The sequence below is a fragment of the Myotis lucifugus genome, unplaced genomic scaffold, assembly GCF_000147115.1.
Source record: "Myotis lucifugus unplaced genomic scaffold, Myoluc2.0 scaffold_6, whole genome shotgun sequence".
In the NCBI taxonomy this organism is placed as follows: domain Eukaryota; kingdom Metazoa; phylum Chordata; class Mammalia; order Chiroptera; family Vespertilionidae; genus Myotis; species Myotis lucifugus.
The window spans coordinates 12,538,606-12,560,273 of record NW_005871054.1 but is presented as its reverse complement, the minus strand read 5'-3'; the positions used below and the strand labels follow the sequence as shown (position 1 = coordinate 12,560,273).

The 21,668-nt window shown below is 56.6% G+C and overlaps 1 protein-coding gene across 7 annotated transcripts in view; it reads left to right on the top strand.

Moving 5' to 3' along the window:
- Positions 1–21,668, top strand: part of TTC7A (tetratricopeptide repeat domain 7A) — a 106,927-nt gene that overhangs the window by 81,477 nt on the left and 3,782 nt on the right. For all 7 annotated transcript variants that reach the window (XM_006083380.3, XM_023747019.1, XM_014447516.2 and 4 more), the window contains 3 exons: positions 3,181–3,278; positions 5,105–5,239; positions 12,262–12,464. In XM_006083380.3, coding sequence (XP_006083442.1) covers positions 3,181–3,278; positions 5,105–5,239; positions 12,262–12,464 — 436 coding nt within the window. The remainder of the gene's footprint in view (positions 1–3,180; positions 3,279–5,104; positions 5,240–12,261; positions 12,465–21,668) is intronic.

Here is a 21,668-nt window from a genome sequence, read left to right as displayed (position 1 = left end):
TGTCATTGTCCCTCGGGTTTGCCAGAGTTGACAGGCAGTGGTTGCCAGGGCAACCACCCACTGCAGAGTGGCCACATGCCAGGTGGATGGGGGCTGATGAGAATGTTTGAATGAGAGTGTGGGACTTGCTGCTCCTGGGGCCTTTCACATCCCTGGTCTAATTTTAACCTTGTGACAATCCTCTGCGAAGCACATAAAGAACCTATTTAGGAGACTGACGTTTAGAGGGGTAAGAAGAAAGAGAAATCATTATTGAGCATCTGGGCTGGGTCCTGGGCTTACTGCTCCATCTTCCACATCAGCTGTTTATAGCTTAGACATTACCAGATTATATTCTCATCCCAGAGGGGAAACTGAGACTCAGGGACCTGAGCCACTTGCCTGGTAGATGGTAGTGCTGTGGCTTGAACCTGAGTCTCCCAAGCCACAGCCTATGGAGCCTGACACTTGTTTCCTGGTTCCATTTGAAAGCCAGAAGAAGAGGAAGCAGAATTCTGGACGACCCCACCACCCCCCCACCCCCCCCACACACACACACACACACTTACCCACTATCTCTACACGTCCTGTCTCCACAGCCTGGGCTCTGGGTTTTTCCTGGGCCAGAGCAGGGTACTCTTGTCCAGGCTGAACCTGCCGAAAGTCTTTGTTCAAACCCACTGGGATGTTGGAGTTCAACCTGCGGGCCCACAATGGGAAAGCGCGTCATGCAGGGCAGTGCACTGCCTCTTCCTGGTCCTGTGGACCCCACCCCTTCCCCTTCTCTGGGACTGCTAGCTCTGTCCTCTCCCAGGGCCTCAGGGGGACCCAACCCTAGTGGATGTGTTTGCAATTTCACGGGGACTCTGGGAGCCCAGAGGCTTGCACCATCCCCAGAGGCAGGTCGCTAGCGGTAGAATTTACAGAGGAGGTCCCAGGGTAATCCCATGGAGTAAAACCCTTGGGCAGGGTGGGGTCAGCCTTCTCCTTGCAGGCTTTGGGCCTGGAAAATTCCAGAGCAGAGCAGGACCAATGGGTGGAAGCTTCCAGAAGAAAGCTCTGGGGTGAGGGACTTTCCAGAAAGGAAATGGGGAGCTACCTGAATGATGTGAGGTGAGGGCCAGACTCTAGTGTTCAGATGCACCTCACTCTGCAACTTACTGGCTGTGGCCGCTTGGCAGGGGCACAACCTGACTCCCACTGCGCCTGGAGCTGGCAGATGGCTGGTTGTCTGCTCATCAGGCCTCGGCACCACAGCCTTGTCTCCAGGCCCAGCCTGTGCTCCCCCCTGGGCTGAAGGACTATGAGATTGCGGGGTCAGTGGGGTTTGCCTTGGGGTTTTTTCAAGCCACCACTGATACTCATCTGCTCTCTGATGAGCCTGATAGAGCTCCTTCCCTGAGCCCCCTTTCTGGGAAACTGCAGGGTGGGGTAGGGCTCAGCCAGGCTGCTACCTGGAGACAAATGGTTGGGACCAGAGGCCTGGATCCAATACCCTCCAGGCTTTCCCAAGAACAGGAAACATTCTTTCTCAACCTGGAGCCACAGCGCAGAAACTGGGGCTTGTGAAATCCAGTTGGGGCAAGTAGGGATCAAGGCCAGAATCCACAGCCTGAGGGTCTGGCCTACCCTGTCCCACCTCCTGCTTTGTCCCCGCATGTCCACGCTGCCCCTCAGGCCCCGCTCAGATGCCCCTCCTCAGGGTGCCTCCAGTCACCCTGCCTCATCCTTCCGCTCAGCCCTCTCCATCTGGGTCGTGCTGATTGCTCAACCTCGACTTTCTCTTCTCCCCATCCAGCTGCCAGATTCTTTAGGGCAGGAGCAAAGCTGTATATTGGCCTAGAACCAAGTGGCTAAAGGTCCCCGAGATGGGCTGTTTCTGGAGCCGTAGGAGAGGCCCCCTCAGAGGCTGGGAGGGCAGGTGGGCGAGAAGCTGCATTGTGGAGATGCTCCACGTCAGCAGGTGCTGGGCACCTGCCTATATTATCTCATATGCTTCTGACAACAGCCTTGTGAGATCAACATTCTCACACTCATTTCAAGACAAGACAACTCACCGTGAGAACTCACCTTGAAAGGTGGCTTTGCCGAGGGTCACACAGCCAAGAAGCGGTGGCCCTGTGGTTTTAACCCAGTGTCTCTGGCACCACACTCGGTGCCTCCTGGGAAAAGGGAAGAGGGTGGGAGAGGACAGGAGCCAGCCCTGACGCACTGTGCTTTTGTGGGTGGTTTCCTCCAATGCCCGCACTGATGGCTGTGCAGCCACAGGCCCACGTTTAGGCCACTGTGAGTCTGCGTTAGGGTGGCGAGGGTACCCCAGGCCTGGCATTTTTTGTGGGACCATCATCTTGGCACCCCTCCCAAGGGGAGAAGCATCCAGGCTGTGCCTGCCTTCTCTCTCACCCCTTCCACCCCGGTCCTCCTCTGAGCTTCCCCAGTCAGAGGTTCAAGGGCCACGGGCATCCCTGGCAGTGGGCAGGGAGAGCTGAAGGACACAGCAGGCTGTGCTGCCTTTCTGAGGGGGGTAGGGGGGCTTCCCCCGCCTCCCACTCTGAGAAAAGAGGAACCTCCTAGCAGCGTGGGAGCTGCAGGGACCTGGGGAATCGGGGTGGGGGGAGGGGACTAGGTCACCATGCTTGTTTACCTGCCATGCCAGGGGCCACCTTTGGCTCTTCTGAGGCCACCCTGGAAGCCAAGGTAGGGTGCCTGAGGCAGAGTGGCATCTGGGCCTTCCTTCCTGGGGGGAGATGGGCTGGGGGCATGTCTGGTGGCCTTTGAGGACCAGGCTTTCCTTGGAAGCCAGTCCTCAGTACCTGCCCTGGCCCTGGCCCTCAGCTAGACATTGTGAGAGCAACGAAATGTAGAAAGGCCTCCCCATGGCCTGGGGGTGCTTCTGGCCAGAAAGGGAGAGTGTCTGACCCTCAGCATCTGTGGTGCGGGGAGCCATGTTGACGGAGAACAGGGACGGAAGGCCCGTGAGGGGCAGGGGAGCCACGGGAGGCTTTCTAGACAGAGGAGGGGACTGGGGACGGGGGGCTGAGGTGGAGGGAGAAGTACAGCGAGAACATTGTTGATGGTCCCAGCGTAGGCTCTCTTTGTGGGCCTGAACTCTCAGCCCCAAAGCCGGCCTGGCAGGAGGCTCCCTCGTCCTCCCTGCCAGCCCCCCATGTCACTGGGGCCTGGCCCTCTCTTGCCTTCCAGAGGCCTGGAAAAGGATGGCAGCCTCGGCGAGGGCGTCATGCTGAAGAAGCAGAGTGGCATGCACCTGATTCTGCCGGATGCCCATGATGCAGACTCCGGTAAGAAGGTGCCCGTGGGCAGCTGCCCACATGGGCCCACAGCTCCCTCTCCCAGCCAGAGCACCAGCGGGAGAGTGGCCCCTGCCCAGCCTGCTTCTGGTGGCCCTGCCCAAGGGCCTGTGCTAAGGAGCTGCCATCAGGTCTTTCAGGGCCCATTGTGGCTCAGGGCCAGGATGGCTGCTAGGCCTGGGTGGGAAGTGGACAGCTGAAGTGGGCAAGGGAGAGACCCTACCTCCCGGCTGGAGGCGAAGAGAGAGGGAATACTGGGGTGAATGACAGCCTGAGGTCAAGGTCTGCCATCCTAGCGTCCTTAGTAGGAAGGAATGAGCTGGGCTTATATTTACAACTCTAAGCCCAAAGCTGACTTTTAACGGAGGACCTGAATAAAGCAGCATGCATTCCTCAAAGACACAAGAAGAATTAGTCACAGGAATGAAAGTGTGGGGGAGTCATACTTAGTGGCCTTGCTCATTTTTTCCACTTCTGTGGACATGAACCAAGTTGCGCCTTCGTTGTAAAGTGACGGCGTTGGTTTCCGGTGCCAAGCCCAGCACCTGACTTGACAGGTGCACCGGAGGAGTGCGGTGCACGCGGAGCTGCTGGCTCCCAGGAGAGAACCGTGCAGGAGGGCAGAGCGTCCTTGCAATGAAAGAGGGAGGAGCCACAAACAAATTATTAGGATTGCGTGTGCATTCGTCTTACAAACTGAAATCGTCTGTGGTTTGCCCTGAGGTCTTCTGAGTTTATTGGAGCCTTTATTGCCTCTGAGAGAGAGAAAGTGCTTGCATTTCACCTGCATGTGAACTGTAAATGCCAACAGCTCAGATATCCTGACCAACCAGGACGTCCCCCACCCAGGACCCAGAACTGCCACAAGAAGGGCTTCTCCAGAGGGCACGGGGTCTGACCTGAGCTGCTACCTCAGGGTCCTTCACAGCATAACCTCATTTTTGTGTAGGAAGCAATAATATGCTCTTGTGAAAACAGCAAAAATAGCAAAAGGAAGAAAAATCACCCATAATTTTTCCACCCAGTCCTTAATAAAGTTCTTAATTCACTTTTTTCTATGCCCATATTTCTTTTTTATAAAAATGTGGTCATTCTTTCTTTCAGCCTGCTTTCTTCACCTAACTGTAGACATCTTTCCACATCAATGTCCATATCTGTGCATTATTATTTGAATGACTGCATAGTCTTGTATGATTACACCCTCAATTGTTGTTTTTTTTGTTTGTTTGTTTGTTTTTTGGGTTGTTTTTGTTGTTGTTAATCCTCACCTGATGATATTTTCCCATTGATTTTTAGAGAGAGTGGGAGGAAGGGGGAGAGAGAGAAACATCGATGTGAGAGAGACACATTGATTGGTTGCCTCCCACATGTGCCCTGACCAGGGCTGGAGATTGAGCCTGCAACCAAGGTACATGCCCTTGACCGGAATAGAACCCTGGATCCTTCAATCTGTGGGCCAATGCTCTATCCACTGAGCCAAACCAGCCAGGGCCCTCACTTGTTTTTAATGAGTCCCTGTTGTTGGACATTCGGTCATTTCGGTCAGTGTGATGACAATAGGCAGTAGTAGACGAGCTTGGTTGCCAACGTTTATGATTGTGTTGCTTGGGGATAGACTCCTCGATGTGGACTCGCCGCCTGATTGCCCCTCTGAAGCTCCTCTCCCCAGCTCTGGGTCAGGGGATGAGGTGGGTAGGCCCTCACTGGTGGCTCTGTGAGCTATTTCCCCTGATTCGGTGGCCCTGTCTCTCTCTGGGGGCCTGGGGTGTGTGGCCCTCTGACTCTGCTGCTCAACCCCTTCCCCACTTGCTCTGCAGGCTCTCGGCGGGCATCGTCCATTGCAGCCTCGCGGCTAGAGGAGGCCATGTCCGAGCTGACCATGCCCAGCTCTGTTTTGAAACAGGGCCCCATGCAGCTGTGGACCACGCTGGAACAGATCTGGCTCCAGGCTGGTGAGTGCCTCCCCACCCCCCCGAGTGACGCCCACCCACCTCCCGACAAGCTACCAGGCCCTCAGCTGTATCCTGCCCTGGAGAAGGGAATACGGGTGGTAGGGACCCCTGACAAGGCTCACATGGGCCTCCCTCAGGCCTGGCAACCCGGGGCTCTCGTTCCAGCTGTTTTTCCTTGGCTTGGCCCAGGAGAAGTCACTTAATCTGTCTGGTCAGGGGTTTCCTCTCTGCCAACTGGGGACAGCGCCTGCCTATCTGGGAGAGGTTCTCTGGCAGCAAATACAATGGGAGAGGATTGGAGGAAAGGCCACACAGAGGATAGTTTTAGACTCAACAGCAGGCCCCATGCCTTCTTCCTGCCCAGCTTCTCCTGAGTCAAACTAGTCAGGCTCAGGCCCCCAGAGCTCAGGGAATAGCTAGAGAAGGGGTGAGGTGTAGCGGCCCCCAGGAAAGGCAGGTCTGGTGTAAAGTTCATTGAAGGCAGAGGGCTGGTTAACAACAGGGTTGCCATTTAGGAGACAATCCCCCTTGACAGCTAATCGGCACGATTGCCACCATGGAGTTTGAGGGTCCGTGTTGGGGAGGAAGAGTTGCAAAGAGCTGGGTTCTAATGCCAGCTCAGTCCTGCCTGTCCTGGGTAAGGCAGTTAGTGCAGTGTCGGGCACATAGTAGGTGCTCAGGAAATGGTGTCTGACTTCTGTCTCACCCGCGGCGGTTGTGGACCTGGAGACAGCATGGCACCACCAACAGTGACCGTCCTTGGTGCTTGACGAAGGAATGCCAAGGAGTGACTCACTGGACTGATGGAAAATTTAATCAGACGGTGGTGTGAAAGGTGGAGTAGAGTAAAAAGAGAGGGTCAAGGCCGGAGATGTGCCTGAGATGAAATGGCAGCAGCCACAGAATAGAGAAGAAGGGGACAGAGTAAGTGGAATCCTGAAAATGAGCCAGGCCCACACGCCTCCTTGTTCGAGATCTGCCCAAGTGAAGCTCCTCACCTGTCTCCCCATTACCCTCCTGCCTGCCCCCTCTCTACCGGGAGGTGGTGCCAGTAGCCCCCGAGGGAAGATGGAAAAGAGACCCAAAGTAGATAATCAATTCCTGGGACATGTGGGTTTTGCAAGTTAGAGTTAGACTGTGCTTAACTGGCAATCTAAGGTTTCCTGCTGCATGGAGTTCACATATGGACACATTAGTATGCAGGACGCCTCCACTCTCCCCACCGCAGCTTCTGAATCTGGAAAAAAAAAAAAAAGTTGGACCAGGATTCACAGAAAGGCTAGACAGGGAAGCATTTTAATAATGCAAATATTGCCCCAGTTACTATATCAGGGTCCGCCGGGATGCCAGGGATGTGTAGGGGCTGTGTTCCACGGTCAACTACTTGCATTTTAAGTAGGACAAAGAATATTGAAAAACAAAGGGGAATCATAGACAAGGCCTCCTCTTAGGCAAATATTGCCCTGTTTTCTTCTAAGATACGGAGCCATCGGGGCTCTGGCGGGGTACGCTGGGGGCCTCATCAACTTCAGGGACCGCGTCAGTAACACCGTGACCCATTCCAGGGGCTCCGTGGCCTTTCGTTTTAATGAGGTGTCTTGTTTACAGTCATCAGCAAACGAAAATGTCGCAGATATGCTCCTTTGTGCTAGGGGCGCCAGAATGTTCTGGTAACTCCAAGGAAAGTTACAAGCGTTCCTGAAGCCTATCATTAAACGTGGGGATATTGCTGTAAACACATGCTCTTCAACGGTTGGCACATTAGCCTTCCTTTCCTGGGCATTATCCTAGACATTCAGCCCACAGCGAACTCTGAGAACAAAATCTGAGTACTCTGAACGTGGTGCCTGCAAGGGTGGGCAGTGTGGCATAGGAGACAGGTCTGGGTCTGTGTGACCAATGCGGTGGCTTCCACAGGGTGGACGCTTCATTTTCTCACGCAGCAGCTCAGAGGTGGCTCGCCACCACATCCACATTCCAAGGCATAACTGGGAAGAGTGGGAGAAGGGGACACCCCCTTCCTTAAGGACGTATCCTGTAATTTGCACACACCACTTCCCGTTACAACCCCATTGGTCAGAACTTAGTCACATGACCCCACTCCTAGCTGCAAAGCACTGTGGGAAATGTCATTATTCATATGCCCCATTAAAAATCAGGGGATCTGTCACTATAGAAGAAAGGGGGACTAGACTGGTGGACAGCTGCCACAGCCAGAGGGGAAATGAGAACTTGTCCTAGATCTTCCATTCTGCACATGGGAGAATTCTGGAGCCATCTGCATCCCATGAGCCCTCTCCCCTCCCTGGCCACCATCATTGCCAACAAGCATGTGCCGAGCACCTATTGGATGAAGGGCTGCCAAGAGCAGATCATCACGGCAGTAACTTTTCCCTAACTACTGCCCTTCCCCTCACCTGACCTGAGCTAAGAGTATTGACATCAGCACCACCACCCACCACCTAATGATTCCAGCAGCTGCAGCAATTTCACAGGAAGGGAAAATATCCCCCTTTATCATTTCGGACTGAGCTAATCTCCCTGGTTTGGTTCAAGATAAACTGCATCCCAGTCTGTGTTGGCAGTAAGTTCCGTCATTAACCCCCCTCTTCGGTTGGGAAATGCTTCGTCCTTGATCTCCCTATTCTGATTGTCCTCCCCTCCCCTACCCCCCTGTTTTCCCATTCCAGTCTGATGTGAGAAGGGTCTCCACTTGAGAGGTGAGTTTCAGGAATGTTGCCTCTGGCAGCAGGTCTGTGTGAGAATAGGAGCAGCACCAGCCCTATAGATGCTCCAGGATCCTGCGTATCTGGCGGTGCTTTCAGGAGAGCAAGATGGCCCACCTCCCTCTCTCACTGCTGCTCAGTCTCGGGAACTAACTGTGCTAGAGAGAGGCAGATGGATGGAGGGAGAGTTCCCTTGCCTGGAGGTCTAGGGGCTCACAGGTGGCCATTGGCTTTCCCTGGGTTGGGGGAAGTTGGCCCACATCTCAGCTCCCAAATGGCCAATTCACACTGCCTGGGCACTGGTGCCCTAGCTCTTTAGGTGGCCCTGCAGGTGGAAGCTACCCCAGCTGGCAGCTGGGGAACTGGAGTGGGGCAACCAGGGCTGTGTCTAAAGGTCATATTTGTTATAAAAGTATAGTCAAGGAAGAAGCTGTCTTACCCTTGATCCCACGTTGCCACCATCCTCATTTCTCCTCGTGCCTTTCCTTATCTTCCTTCACTCTCTCCTCTTTTCCCAGCTCCAATCACCCCCTCCCTCCTGCCTTCTGTACCTTCTTCCCAAGTCCTCTCTTCCTTTGTTCCGGTTTTTTCTTCTTCCCGCCTCTCTGTCTGTCATTCACTCCTTGCAGGGTCCTGAGTTAGTGAGGAGAGTGCTCTCGGAACCCGGAGTCAGGGCCGAGGGGCAGGAAATCGGGGAGCCCAGGCCCCTGCAGTCTTCATTCCCTTGTGGCTGAGGCACATCGTGACTGTCTCTGGGTCCTAGGGGCGGAGGGTCTCAGACCAACCCCAAATTCCTTTAGACCTCGGGATTCTCTGTTATCTCCAGGGCCTTCTCGCCTTCTCTTCCATTCCTCCCTCATCCTACCCTCCCACCCCCACCCTCGCTTTATTCTGGGTGTTGAAACGTCCTGCATCTGCTCCATGGGGAGGATGCTTATTGCCTTTAAGGGCAGTTTTGGTGACTCCCCCGGGGTTAAGGTGGATTCTTTTTAGGGCCTAACCTTTACTTCTCTCCTGCTTGGGGTGGGGGTGGGGGGGCCTCTGTCCTTTCTGAGCTCTCTCAGAGGGTCTCTATCTCGCCTGAGAAGGCCCCTAAAAGGCCTAGACGAGGTCCTGGGCCTCCCTCACCCAGCTCCGCAGCTCATGACCAGGATGTGCAAATAGTCCACGAAGAGCGAGTCCATCCCCCAGCCTCGGGGGATGAGGCCTCAGCGTTGGCAGGAATGGCAGGAAGCCTGAAGCCAGCTCTGGGTGCAGGGTTAGCAGGATGCCTTAGAAAAAATAATAAAAGGGACTGTTGCAAAGCTCCAGGGAACAGATGTTTTCCATTTGGAGTCTGCCAAGAGAAAGCACAGAGGGGGGCGGGTGGAGAGAGATGGAGGGAAGAGGAAGAAAAGCCGAGGCAGACAGGCAAGACAGGAGGTTCAAAAGCAGGCAGAGGAAGATGGGAGAAGTGAGAAAAACAGAGTAAGGAGAGAGAAAAGGAACTGAGAGGCTCGGAGAGGGCCCTCTGACACTGAGGGCCCCTGCTTCCTGGGGGGATGACACAACTATGAGAATTCAAGAAGAATTCAGTACCAGTGAGTGCTCATCGGGCTCTGGCCAGGGGAGGCCGGGGTGCATGTGGGCACCTCAGGGCCCTGGCATCCAGGGCCTGGGGGTAGAGGAACAGGGCAAGAGTGGGCACAGTGCCATGTGACTGCCTATTTGGTAAAACTGCCCAGGGACAGTGTAGGACGAAGGGGTACACTGCAGCCCCCAGACCTGTGAGCCTGTCTGCAGGTCCGAGGCCCCGCCCTGGAGGCCGGGCCTGCCAGGGGCTGTCTGCAAGGCCCTCAGGAGACCTCGCTTCTCTGGCTCTGTTCTGTGTCATCTGGTTTCCTGCCTGACTGGTAATGAAGTCCATTGGAGCAAAGCAGCCCTACCTATTTTCCAGGACATGCTTTCTGGTGTACGGCCAGCCTGACGAGGCCCAGGGCTCCAAGGAAGAAAGGAGGTGGGGATCCTGTCAAGAAAGGAGGTGGGGATCCTGTCATTGAAATCTGTTGATGTCAAGACACTGAGGAATCCCCAAGGGAGAGACCAGGGACAGCCTCCAGAGATGAAGCTCAGGAGACAGGGCGGCAAGTTGTAAACAGCTTAATGAGCCGTGCCAAGACCAGGTGGCCAGGTGGACTGGGCCTGGCGGGCCTGCTGGAGCAAGATCTAGGGGAGCGGGGAGCCAGCCTCAGAGCTGAGCTCCTGGCCAGGGAGGAAGCCACCAGGTGGGCTGGTGCAGGAAGGCCTCCCCACCCCCGGCACTCACACCGCACACTTCCTTCTGCTCCTCCCTCTTTGTGATCCCGGGGACTTCTGCCACAGTGGAGCTGGCCCTCCAGGTTAGCACAGCCCCCCTTCTCCTCTCTGCCAGTCCAAGTGCCCCTGGGCCTTCCGGCCTTAGCTCAAATGTTGCCACTGCCAGAAGACTCCCCTGACCACACCAGCACAGCGGGCCTGACCCCTTCTGAGGCCCTGGAACACTCAGAGTTGGCACTTGTCACTCCACTGCCCCGGTCACTCCAGTGGTTTGGTGGCTTCACTCTTTCTCCTCGTGGGAGGGCCAGGCACACTGCAGGACGCAATTGTTGCACATTGGACACTTAGCTGGGAAGGCAGCCTGCTCAGAGCTCCAGGCTGCAGCCCCAGAAGGTAACACAGCAGCAGAGCCGAGGCTGAGAGAGCCAAACCCCTGCCCCCTGGGCCAGCCCTTCCTGGGCTCACCTCCCCAAGTTTTCTGTCTTGGGAATCTCCAGTTCAGGGAACAAGAGCCTGCAGTTCTCTCTCTCGCCTCATCATGGGAGCCTGGCTCCTGTGTTTAATTAATTCTCCTTCTCCCAAATTCTCATCTCCACTGAAGAAAGAGTACCTTGCTGAGAAAGCCCCTGTAGTATTTTAGGAAGCAGCAAGCTACGCGATTACACAATGAGCCTCAGGCAACATTCTTGCCAAACACCCAAGTGCTGTGTGCTGCAGTCCCGGCCTTGGTTAGGCCTCCTTCCTGCTTCTTGTCGGAGCAGGAAGATGGGGTGCCTGAGCCCGGGTTTTCCGCCTCCTTCTGGGAGCTTCCTTCTGGGATGTCTGTTATCCAACCCACCCCAGCCCTAAACTGAACTTGTGTAACCTCAGCCCCAGCCTTTGCTAGGAACAGCCAGGCTCTGCCTCCCTTCTGTGCTCCCATCTGTGCGCCGGCACCAGCCTCAGGAGGGGCAGCCGGGTCCGGGGTTGCATGAGGCCTGGGTGGGCCCGGAGGCCATGCTGCAACCTCAGAGAGCTGTGTTGCTGCAAGCACCTGCTGTGGGTGTGTGCCTGCGCAGGAGGGTTTGAAATGTGCATTTATGTGGGCTGGACAGGGATTGAAGAATCGGCCCCACTTTCCACTGATCCGGGACGAAGGCAAAGTGGTTGTGGGGCAAATTGTGCGTGTGTCCTTTTCTCCGTGTGGAAGAAAGTCCCCCGGAGGGAGGCCAGGAGCTGCTGGGGGCCCAGCCCTGCCTGGCCCCTGCCCATCAAGGGATGGGGGTGAGGTCCTCCCTCTGTCAGCCTACTTTGTTAACGTGGGGCTCCTGAGAGCACTGCCTCCCTCCCAGACTTGTGAGGATTAACGAGAGGAGATGCTCACAGTCGGGCCTTGGCCCACAGTCAGCTCTCAGGCCGCGCCGGCTGCTCGGTAGCTGTTACTCTCCTGAGTGGAGCCCAGCTCTGCCCCTTCACAGGGGCTCCCTGGGCCTCTCTCCTCCTCGCCTGCCCAGCCCATCCTTGGCAGGATCACCGGACTCTCCCTCGGTGGACACTGAGAGCTGGAGGAGAGCCACCACTTCTGCCTCCATCCCCTACCCCGGACACAAGGAGCAAGTGTGAAAGGCACTGGACACAGTCAGTCCTCTGAGCATCGCCGAACTCCAGGAGATGCCCTTGTGCCCCTGTGGGCTCTGAAGTCCAGGGCCCGATGCAAACCCTGGCTCCTAACTTACTCTCCCTGCAGCCTCAGGCGAGTTCCCTGCCCTCTCTGTGCCTCAGCTTCCTCCTCCCTGAAGCGGGGCAATGAAAGGGCTTGCTCTACAGGGCTTTGTGAGCACTGGCTGAGATGGTCTGTGTGGAGCACGGAGCGCAGTGCCTGACACAGGGAGCACTCAGAGCGAGCCTGTCCTGTGCTGGCTCGTGGGGATGGTTCCCATCACCTAGACCGGTTCCCTCAGAGGGGCCACTGCCTCTGACTTTTCCACACTCTCACCTCCCCCTGTCCTTCTGGTTTCGCAGCTGAGCTGTTCATGGAGCAGCAGCACCTCAAGGAAGCCGGTTTCTGCATCCAGGAGGCAGCGGGCCTCTTCCCCACCTCGCACTCGGTACTCTACATGCGGGGCCGGCTGGCCGAGATGAAGGGCAGCTTGGAGGAGGCCAAGCAGCTGTACAAGGAGGCGCTCACGGTGAACCCCGACGGCGTGCGCATCATGCACAGCCTGGTGAGTCAGCCCCCCACGCCGGCCAAAGGCCTCAGGCCCTCCTCTCCCCTCGCCCCCTCCTTGCCTGCAAGTGCCTCGCTGCCTCTGTTCCCTGGTGTCTGTGGGGAGGTGGCTTCCTTGCTGCTCTGTTGGGAAAGGCCAAGCTCCTTCCTTCAGGGGCAGGGCATTTCCCTTCGACCAGAGCCTGCCTGAGCGGGTGAAAGAATCTGGGAGGATCGGGTGATATATTTGTGGCTTTTTGCTGTAAGTTTCCATATGGCAGTCTAGCCCCAAGGGGCTTTCACTGTTACACATCAGATCCTTGCCCTGGAGACTCCAGATAACAAAATGCTCTTCTGGGGCGGGGGGGGTCGGTTTCAGTCTCCCTGATCACTGGGCTGCCTTCCCCATTTCAGAGGAAGTTCTTGGCAGGATTCAGCAGATGTCCCAGGGTAGGCTGTCATTGAAAATGACCCCTGGGACCTCCAATCTAGGGTCATGGGGCTCAGAACTTGGGTGCCGAAGGCTCAGTGGCCTTCCTATGGGAGGTTCGGAGACTAGGAGCAGAATGCTGGTGCTCTTGTCCAGGCCTTGCCATCTCTCTGGGTGATCATGGACAGGGCAGCCACCTTCTCTGTACCTCGTTTTTACTCACCTAGGCAGTGGGGTTCTCTGACAGATAGTACAGTGGGCCCTAGGTATAACTTTTCCCCCCTGCCTTCCTTAGCTGCTTTCAGCGAGCGGGTATCAGGATAAATGAGGTGATCTGAAAGAGTACAGGCCTGCATAGGCACAGTGGTTTTTTAAGTATGATTCAGGAGCCCGCAGTTAGCAACAGAGACTTCCTGTCTCCTTTGAGAGCTCTGAGAACAGCCGCGAGAGGCCCACTCGCGTCTGCCGCATGGAAAACACCGAAGGACCAGGGGAATGACCGCAGGAGGCTGCAGGGCCAGCATCGCCACAAGGCTGATTGTTCGGGAGTAGAAGCTACAGGGAGTTAGATTCCAGCTCAGTGTCAGGAAAAACGGTATAACTCTTAGAAAAGTCCAAGCACGAACTCAGGAATCATCAGGTGAGGATGTAGCCAAGAGAATAGAAGCATTACATAGGGGTAGGAGCTGGACCTGGTCGTCTTTATAAGGTCCTTTCCAACCCCGAGAGTCCTTGAAGACAGGTCAGAACGGAGATTCCCCGCTCAGCCATCATTCCCGCCACCTGATTTCTTCAAGGCTTTCTAGCCGAGGCCCAGGCGAAGGTCCATGTCACTTGAGGAAAGCCTGCACAGCGACATCACTCCCTCGCCCATGTTCCCTCCACATGGCTCAATGCTGCCTTCCAGTCTGCTCAGCAAATGTTTGTTTTTTGCGAGGCACATCCTCCTTCCTCCCACAGTTCAGACATGAGCTCCTCTGATGAATGCCTCCCCGGAGGTCACATCCAGAAACTTGATTAGGGAGGTGGGAGGGAGGATGTGGGCTATGTCATTAGGCCGGCAGCCAGGCAGAGATGTCTGCTTTCCTCTGTGCTCGCGGATATGAGCCTGCCGTTCAGATCCTAAAACCCGACGAAATCCAATAACAAGTACAATTTTGAAGAAACGGTGTACCATTTTTCATTTATGCTTATTATTGTTTGTAGCTATTTCCCTGAAATTGAAGCAGTTTCCAAGGGTGAGTTTCCATGGTAACTGAAGAGCTCTAGAGTGGCTCCCTGAAATGGTCCCTTTTCTCTTCCCGGGGTGCCTTGCCGATGTGATGAAATTGGGGCAAGTCGGAGGCAGGCCTGCCATGTTTAAAGTTACCAGCAACCAGAGGGGCCGTCTGCTCCAGCGTGGGCAGCACATGCCCTTCCACATGCTCTGTTCCTGCCAGCACCCTATACATATGCATACAGAATAGCAAATTTCAAGCCCGGGGAAGATTTACCAAGCGCTCTTTTCCCAGAGACACACGAACACCTTGGCAGGTTGATCTCCAGCGTTCCCCAAGCTAGTGTCTCCCTGGTACTGACCTCAGACTCAGGACATCGGGCCTCACCCTGGCTCTGGCCCTGATTCCTGTGGGTGACTTAGAAAAAGGCACATTTGACTTCAATGCTCCTGATGTCTCCCTTAATAAATGAATAATGATCTGCATCATCCCTAGACCCATGTTCTAATCAAATGAGGCATCGCATGTGAAAGTGCTTCTAAACGTCCACAATGCAATATCAGAGAAGACAAAACAGCAGCTATGCCACCACTCCAGTCCTTCACCCATGACAGACATTACTAAGCAATCACCCATGACAGACATTACCAATCAATTGCAGCACTTTTCCCACTGAGCACAGATGTGACATTGGGATATTTTCCCCATGTCACACCATGACAGCGGCCACTACTCATCGGCCTGAGTCAGCTTGTCATGTATCTAAAGGAGTCACTGTCAAAATAGTCGGTAGAGGATGAGAGCACACATCCATTATCTGAGCCTTTGTGAACTCCAGAGGTGGGTGCATCCCTGGAGAAGTATCCAGAGAAAAGAGCATGGGGGAACTGGTGCTCCCCCTCCTCCCCTCCCCCCACCCCATGGAATCATTGACAAGGCAGGTTTCCAGGGAGGGCATGGTAAGGCCAGGATGTAGGACATCCTGGCCTTACAGTGCCACTGTGCCTTCGTGAGGACACTGGCCCCTGAGAGCACGGCCACAGCCTGGGCTGGAGGAGCTCTGGGTCCCTCATGAGCCCTCTGAGGTCATGGCTGAGTCCCACTCCCTGAGGTCTGGAAAGAGGAGGGTGAGGATAGACTCAGTGAGCCTTGCGAGGTCAGGTCTGGCTCTGCAGTTCTTAGCACAGGGTCACCAGACATGAGGAGGCCAGCCTCCAGGCCTCCCTGTGGCCTCTCCCCGGGACAGGCTGGAGAAAGCCTTCAGGAGCCAGGGTTCAGGCATTTCTAAGAATATGAACTTCGGCCCAGACGCAGGTTCTCTCCCCATCCTGCTGCGCCCCTGCCCTAAATGTGACAGAGACCTTTCCATGGTCTGGCTCTATTCAGGTTTTTCCACTCAGGTCAGGCAGGAAGGAGGCACCTCCTTGGGCGGTGCCCTGTCAGGGCAAAGTCTCCACTGTGCCCACAGCAGAGTCCCAGAGGAGTCTGTGTCCTCCAGCCCTGGTCCTGCAGCTGCCACCTGTGCCAGACTCAAGGAGGCCAGGTTGCTTCGAGAGAGTGCCCAAGTACAGGAAGAGAGAGGCATGCTCTCTGCAGACGGACATTCCCAGTGACTCTCAGCAGCAGGTCCTGACAGTTTCTGCCAGCTGGGTCCCAGCCTCCCCTCCAGGTAGCGGGAAGCCCCGCCCACTCACCCTGGTGTTCAGAAGTTCATTTCCTGGCAGAAGAGTCTAGTTAAGCAGGGGGAGCCTGAACTTTACCTGCCTGCCCCTGAGGAGACATGGTAAAGAAAGCAGGGTCCTTCCCAAGATCAGCAGAGGAGCTGGCCCCTGGGTGCTTTTCAGAGAGGGCTCCAGGGTCTCGGCCAGAGAAGGATCCCCAGGCAGCCTGCACCCGTCTCTTTGAGCCCTGCCCCTCCCAGGAGCCCCTCTGCACCGCCAAGGGAACGGGATGCCCGGGGATGGCAGAGGGCCCACGTGTGGTGATGGACTGGCCACGTCACTGAGAGCCCCCCCCCAGAGGGGTGGCATTGAAGTCACCTGACCTTAATGGGAAGAGGGTCACTAGCCCTGGCTACAGACCAACTCGCTCTCCCTGCCCTCCACTTGGCTGAGTGGGAGTATGGATGCTTTGATGCAGCCGGTCTCACTTCAGAGAAAGCCTCAGCCATCAGTGGGCAGGTATGGGTGCACTCCTGCCACCTGCATTTGTGGGTGGCACCCCGCCCTTCTCTCCCAGGGGCACACTCTTAGGGAGGGGTTTCCTGCCCCTCACGGGCCCCCCCTGTCCCTGGCCATGCTTTCTTCTTGGGACAGAGCTCCCGGTTCCTGCTGCCCCATATCCCCAGAACCCTTTCCTCCTCGGGCACCCCAGCAGCAGGGAGAGATGGCCCTGGGTGAGCTTCGGCTGTGATGTAATTCCCAGAGATGTAATTTCTGAAGCAATCATGGCCACTGACCTGTCCTCTTCTCCCTCCAGATGCCCCTGGAAGGACGGGTAGCCAGCGTTTCTGCATCCACTGCCCTCTGAGAGCATGGCCATGAATGAGTCCCTGCATTTGTTCCCTCTTGCTCCCAGCATAAGGCTGCTGTCTCGTTCTTGAAGTGGGTTGAGGGGGATCAAGGGCATGGCCAGCCCCAGATGACCCCAGAGCCTCTTGCCCCCGTCTCCCTAGATTGGGGCATGCCGCAGCACATCCAAGTCCCCAGAGCCCCCAAGCACATCCCTGGCCTCCCCCAAGGTGGGTTCTGAGTCACTGAGGCCCAGGGCTCTGTCTCACCTAGCCCCGAGGTTCTGGGCCGGGCCTTTACTGGTGCTCCAGGATCCAGCAAGAAGTCTCTGCTCTCTAAGGCCAAAGAAGTGAACTGTGGCTACACAGAGCTACCCCCCTCTCCCCGCTCCTGCCCCCCATTACCCTCCCCTGGCTGGGCCATCCCATCCTGGAGGCAGGACCAGACAGTAGAGGTGACTCATCTAAGACAGACAACCAACCTGCCAGCCCTTCAGCTTTGGGGGCACAGAGATTTCTTCCCGTCACTGGCTTAGTTTTCTATCAAATGAAGAAAATAATGCAAGCCCTTGTGAGCTCAAGGGATAGTTTTAAGGTTCAGATGAGTTGAGACCTGTGGAAAGATAAGTTAACATCAGGCTTTTTTTATTTATTTATTTATTTATTTGCACCATTTGCATGGAAAACTTGTTGGTAAGTGGCCTGAGCCCACCTTTGACCAGGCTGCTATGGGGTGAGGGTCATTGGCCCAAATTTCCTTGTTCTGCCAGGTGGCCCATAGTGTCAGCAGAGTGCTAAAAAGGCAGGGGAGGGGGTGCTGGGCAGGTGGGGGCGCCTCCCCTGGCGCTGGGTTTTGGAAAGCCTTAGGCTTGTGCGCGAGCTCCTGAAGTGCACGACAGCCCCAGCGAGGAAGTGGAAAGGAAGCTGTCAGCCTGTCATGTTCAGACCTCAGAGCTACCTTCGGGGTTGCCTCCGGAGCTGGTTGGCTGGGACAGTTTTTAAGCCTGTGTCAGAGCCAGCTTGTGCCTGGAGGTAGAGCGCAGCCTTTGAGTCTGACTGACCTGCACTTGAGTCCCACTTTGCCTGTACTTGCTGTTTAACCTTGGCCAAGTCCCTCAACCTCTCGGAACCTCAGTGTCCTCATCTGTAAAACGGGAGCCATGGTGCCAAGCGCACAGGGCCCCTGTTACAATTAGGTTGAATCACTCTGTAAGTCAATGGCCCAGGAGTGGGGTTACTTTTATCTTTTTCATTTAGAAGTGCAGCTCCCAGGCAGGTTCAGATGCTCTTGGTTTGCAAAGGGAAGCCCAGAGACTCATTGTAGCAGAGCTGCTCAGTCCTCAGGGAGCCCAGCAGCTGACTCCAGCCAAGGCACGATGTGCAGGGCATCGGCCCCAACTGCCCTGTGGCTGGGACAAGTGCATACACAGTGCAAGGCCTGGCTGACCTTGTTGAGAGTGAGAATGTGAGCTGAGAGAACAGGGAAATTTGAGAGCGGGTGTTACAGTCTCGGATGTGGGGTGAAACGCTTCGGCTAAAAGGGCATTATGCTGGGGCCCAGGGCCAAGGGAGAGCAGGAGTGCAAAAGGCCAGGCCCTGAGGAGGTCCTGCTCAGCCCTGCACTCTGGCCCGCCGTATGCCAGGCTGGTTCGGCGCCCGGCCTCTGGATGTTCCCTGACTTTGGGTGAGGCTGCAGCACTCAGAACAGTGGGGTCTCTGGTTCCTGGGGCCCCATCCCTCAGGCCCAGGGTGCCCATCTTCCCTCCTTGTCGGCCTCGTGGGCTGTGGCAGGGGCCTGAGAGGGTCTGGCCCCCTGAGGACTGGGAGGACCCAAAGTCTCGGCTCTACTGTTTGGAACCTGAGTTCGTGCACACGCACAGCCCCTCGGTCAGTGGAGTCTCTCTGCCCCACCAGCTCCAGTCGATGGGGAAAATTGCTTCTTGTTGACTGAAAACTTTAAAAGGAAGGTCTTGGTCATTGGCCCTGCTGGGTGGTGGTTTTACTGTGAGTTCTGTGTTTCTCATCCCCCCCCCCACCCCACCCCCGCCCCAAGTGCTGCCTGGGGTCTGTCGTCCCCATAGGAAAGTGGAGGAGGAGGAGGAAGAGAGAGTTCTGGGGCTCACTGTGGGGAAGGTGGGAGGTGCACAAGCGTGTCCCCCAGCACGGGCCCACCCTGCCTCACCCCCAGCCTGATACAGCCCCCCAACACACTGAGCCCTCAGCCCAGGCTCAGACCTTCCAGAAGGTGAGGGCGGCTCCCCTGGATTTTGGAACGCCTTGGGCTGTGCTTGGGCTGCTGAAGTGCATGCCAGCCCCCACCAGGAAGTGGAAAGGAAGCTGTCAGCCTGTCACAGGTTCAGATGGGCAAGCTAGTCAGCGCTGCCGGCCCATGTTAGCCCAGAATCAATGGTCCGGAAGGCTCGCTCTGTCTGGAGGAGCAGAGTTCAGCTCTTTCCCCTTGTCCACCAGGCAGTACCGCCCTCCACCACCCCAGTGGCTCTGTCTCCTGGTCCCAGAGTGGGGCCTCTGCCATGGGCCCCTTCCCACGCCAATCACAGGGTCTTCTCTTCTAAAACCCGAAGTCCAGAGGCCTTGCTACAGCCTCCTGACTTAGCCCTGAGGGCCTGGCTGTGTCCAGGGAGGGGGCTCCCCCTAGGCTGGGCTCCAGTGAGTCTGGGCTCTCTCCACAGGGGCCTCTTCCTAGGAGACCCTGGGGGAGTTCTGGGGGTGTCATCCGCCAGGCATTGGGTGGGATCTAGAAGGATTTGTGCCCCTTCTCCCAACAGGGAAGTGGGACCAGTCTGTGGTTTGGGGGCCACCCCAGCTTCAAGATGGACGTGGTGATGTGTGGGCTGGGTTCTCAGCCTGGAGAGCCGCCTCATTCCCAGTCTGGTTGGACAGGTTGAGGCTGACACACCTGGGAGAATCCAGCGTGCAGGAATGCAGGCCTCCCTCGCTGGGCGTGTCAGCCCCCAGGCTGGGTGAAGGGAAGGAGCCTTCCTGTGGAGCAGCCTCAGAGGTGACCCCACCAGGGGCTCCTCCCCAAGCAAGAGGCTGCAGGGACCAAGAGGCTCCAGCAGCCTCCAGCTGATTCCCGGCTTCCCAGCTGGAGAGGTTGTGACAGAATCCCAGGAATGTGCCTTGAGCTCAGAAAGAAAATTCCCAAAATAACTTCTATAAATACTTGAGGGTAGGGGCGGGGAGGGAGCTCTCAGCATGGCCTGCAGCTGGCCTAGCACTGGGGACTACTTCCCAGGGCAGGCCACCCCCAAAAGGAGAAAAAGGCAGGCACAGCCAGCGGACCTTCCTGCCACCCCTCCCCTCTGGGACAGTGTCAGGCACTGAATGAATGGGGTGAGACGTGTGCAGGGGCAATTCTGAAAAAATAAGACAGGATCTTTTTTCTCCGTCCCCATCCCAGGCTGCAGTCCCTGACTCTACAGAAAACCTGGGCTCCTAACAGAGACGGCCCCCCTCAGAGGCCCTAAGCAGGTCACGGAGCATCCACAAGTGCCTCTGGTGTGCCTGGCTCTGAGCCCAGGGCCCTCGCACCCGAGCTCCGTCGGAGGTCAGGGATCCCATTGGATCCCACAGTAACGCAGCACAATGTCACGGTGGTGTGTGGGGCAGGAGAGGCTGCTGTCCTCAGGGAATGCGTCTTGGGGAGCAGGGTCCCAGGTAGATGAGATGTGGCCAGATGTTCCCCCCTCCCTGGAACCCAAGAAGGGAGGGAAGAAGGAATGGAGGAAGTCAGGAATTGCTGGGACTTCCTCTGCCCCTCCCTGGGCAGCTATAAGCACCCCTGGCCCCTCTCCATCCCTTAAGCAACTTGCACGCCCTTTCTGATCCCTGTGCGAGGGCAGCACAACTGTGGCCTCTCCCGAGTGAGGGTCGCCAGCAGGTCTGGTTTCTCTGGGTTCAAGATGGGGACGAGTCCACAGGATATTGGAATGGAATTGTGTTCCCTCCAGCTCCCTGAAGACCCATTCTCTGGGCAGCTGGGGGCAGGGTTGCCAGGCTCATGGCAGTGCAGGCTGGGGGCAGAGCAGGTGAGACCTACAGTCTTCCTGGGGTGGGCTCTGTGCAGTTGTCAAGCAGCAAACAGCTCCGAGTTGCTACCAAACATGAACAGGCTGGTGTCTCGGGCAGGTGGCAGCAGATCCTGTTACCAGCCCCGGGCCTCTGGGCCCCAGCCTGACCCCAGCCCGGTGTCTCCTTTCAGGCTCTAAGGTCAGCACCCCAGGGTGGGGGGGGGGGGTGATCCAACCCCAGCCTCACCCACAGTCTCCCCACAGAGAGCCCTGCCCTCTAGAGAAATCAGCTGTTCCACCCCCTCGCCCCCTCCCAGGATTCTCTGCTCATCCTGGGGACACTCCATTTGCCATCTGCCCACCATGTGCCCCACCCGGCTCCGCAATTTCAAGTTCATCATTGCAGACTCCTCACCGTAGCCGAAGAGGAAGGACTCTTCTGTTCCCCAGTTTACAGATGAGGAAGCCGTGGCTCAGAGAAAATGGGCCACTTGCCCAGGGTCACTGCGCGTGTCAGGGGCAGGGCTGGGGTTCCTGTGGCTGTGGGGCCCTGACTTGTCCTCTGCACCGAGCACGCCGAGCCTGCTGCGCACCCAAACCGAGAATAGCACCCACACGTGCATGAAGCCCTGTTCAGCCTGCAGACACACCTGGCCCCTTCCCAAACCCCACACGCCCCTTGAGGTCAGGGGTTTGCAAACTCATTTTCAGACAGAGCCCTCTTTTCAAACACAATCTCATGTGGAAGCGCAATATAGCAACCTTAGTGTGTAAAGCCACTGCGGCCCGCCCCTTGCTGGGAAGCTCTGCTGGCTGGCCTTCCCTGTCTGTCCTCTGTCGCTCCCCCATCGGCAGCACTCACAGGGCTCAAACCTTCCATTTTTGGTGCTTAATTTTGGTGTCTGGCAGCCTGTCGTCTCGCCTGCCTTCCCTCCTCCCTGTGAGCTGCTCAGGGTCCAGCTCCCAGGCCCTGCGGGCAGAGCAGCTTGGCCTGGAGCCCTTGCTGGCCAGACTGGGCACAGCCCTCTGGTCCAGG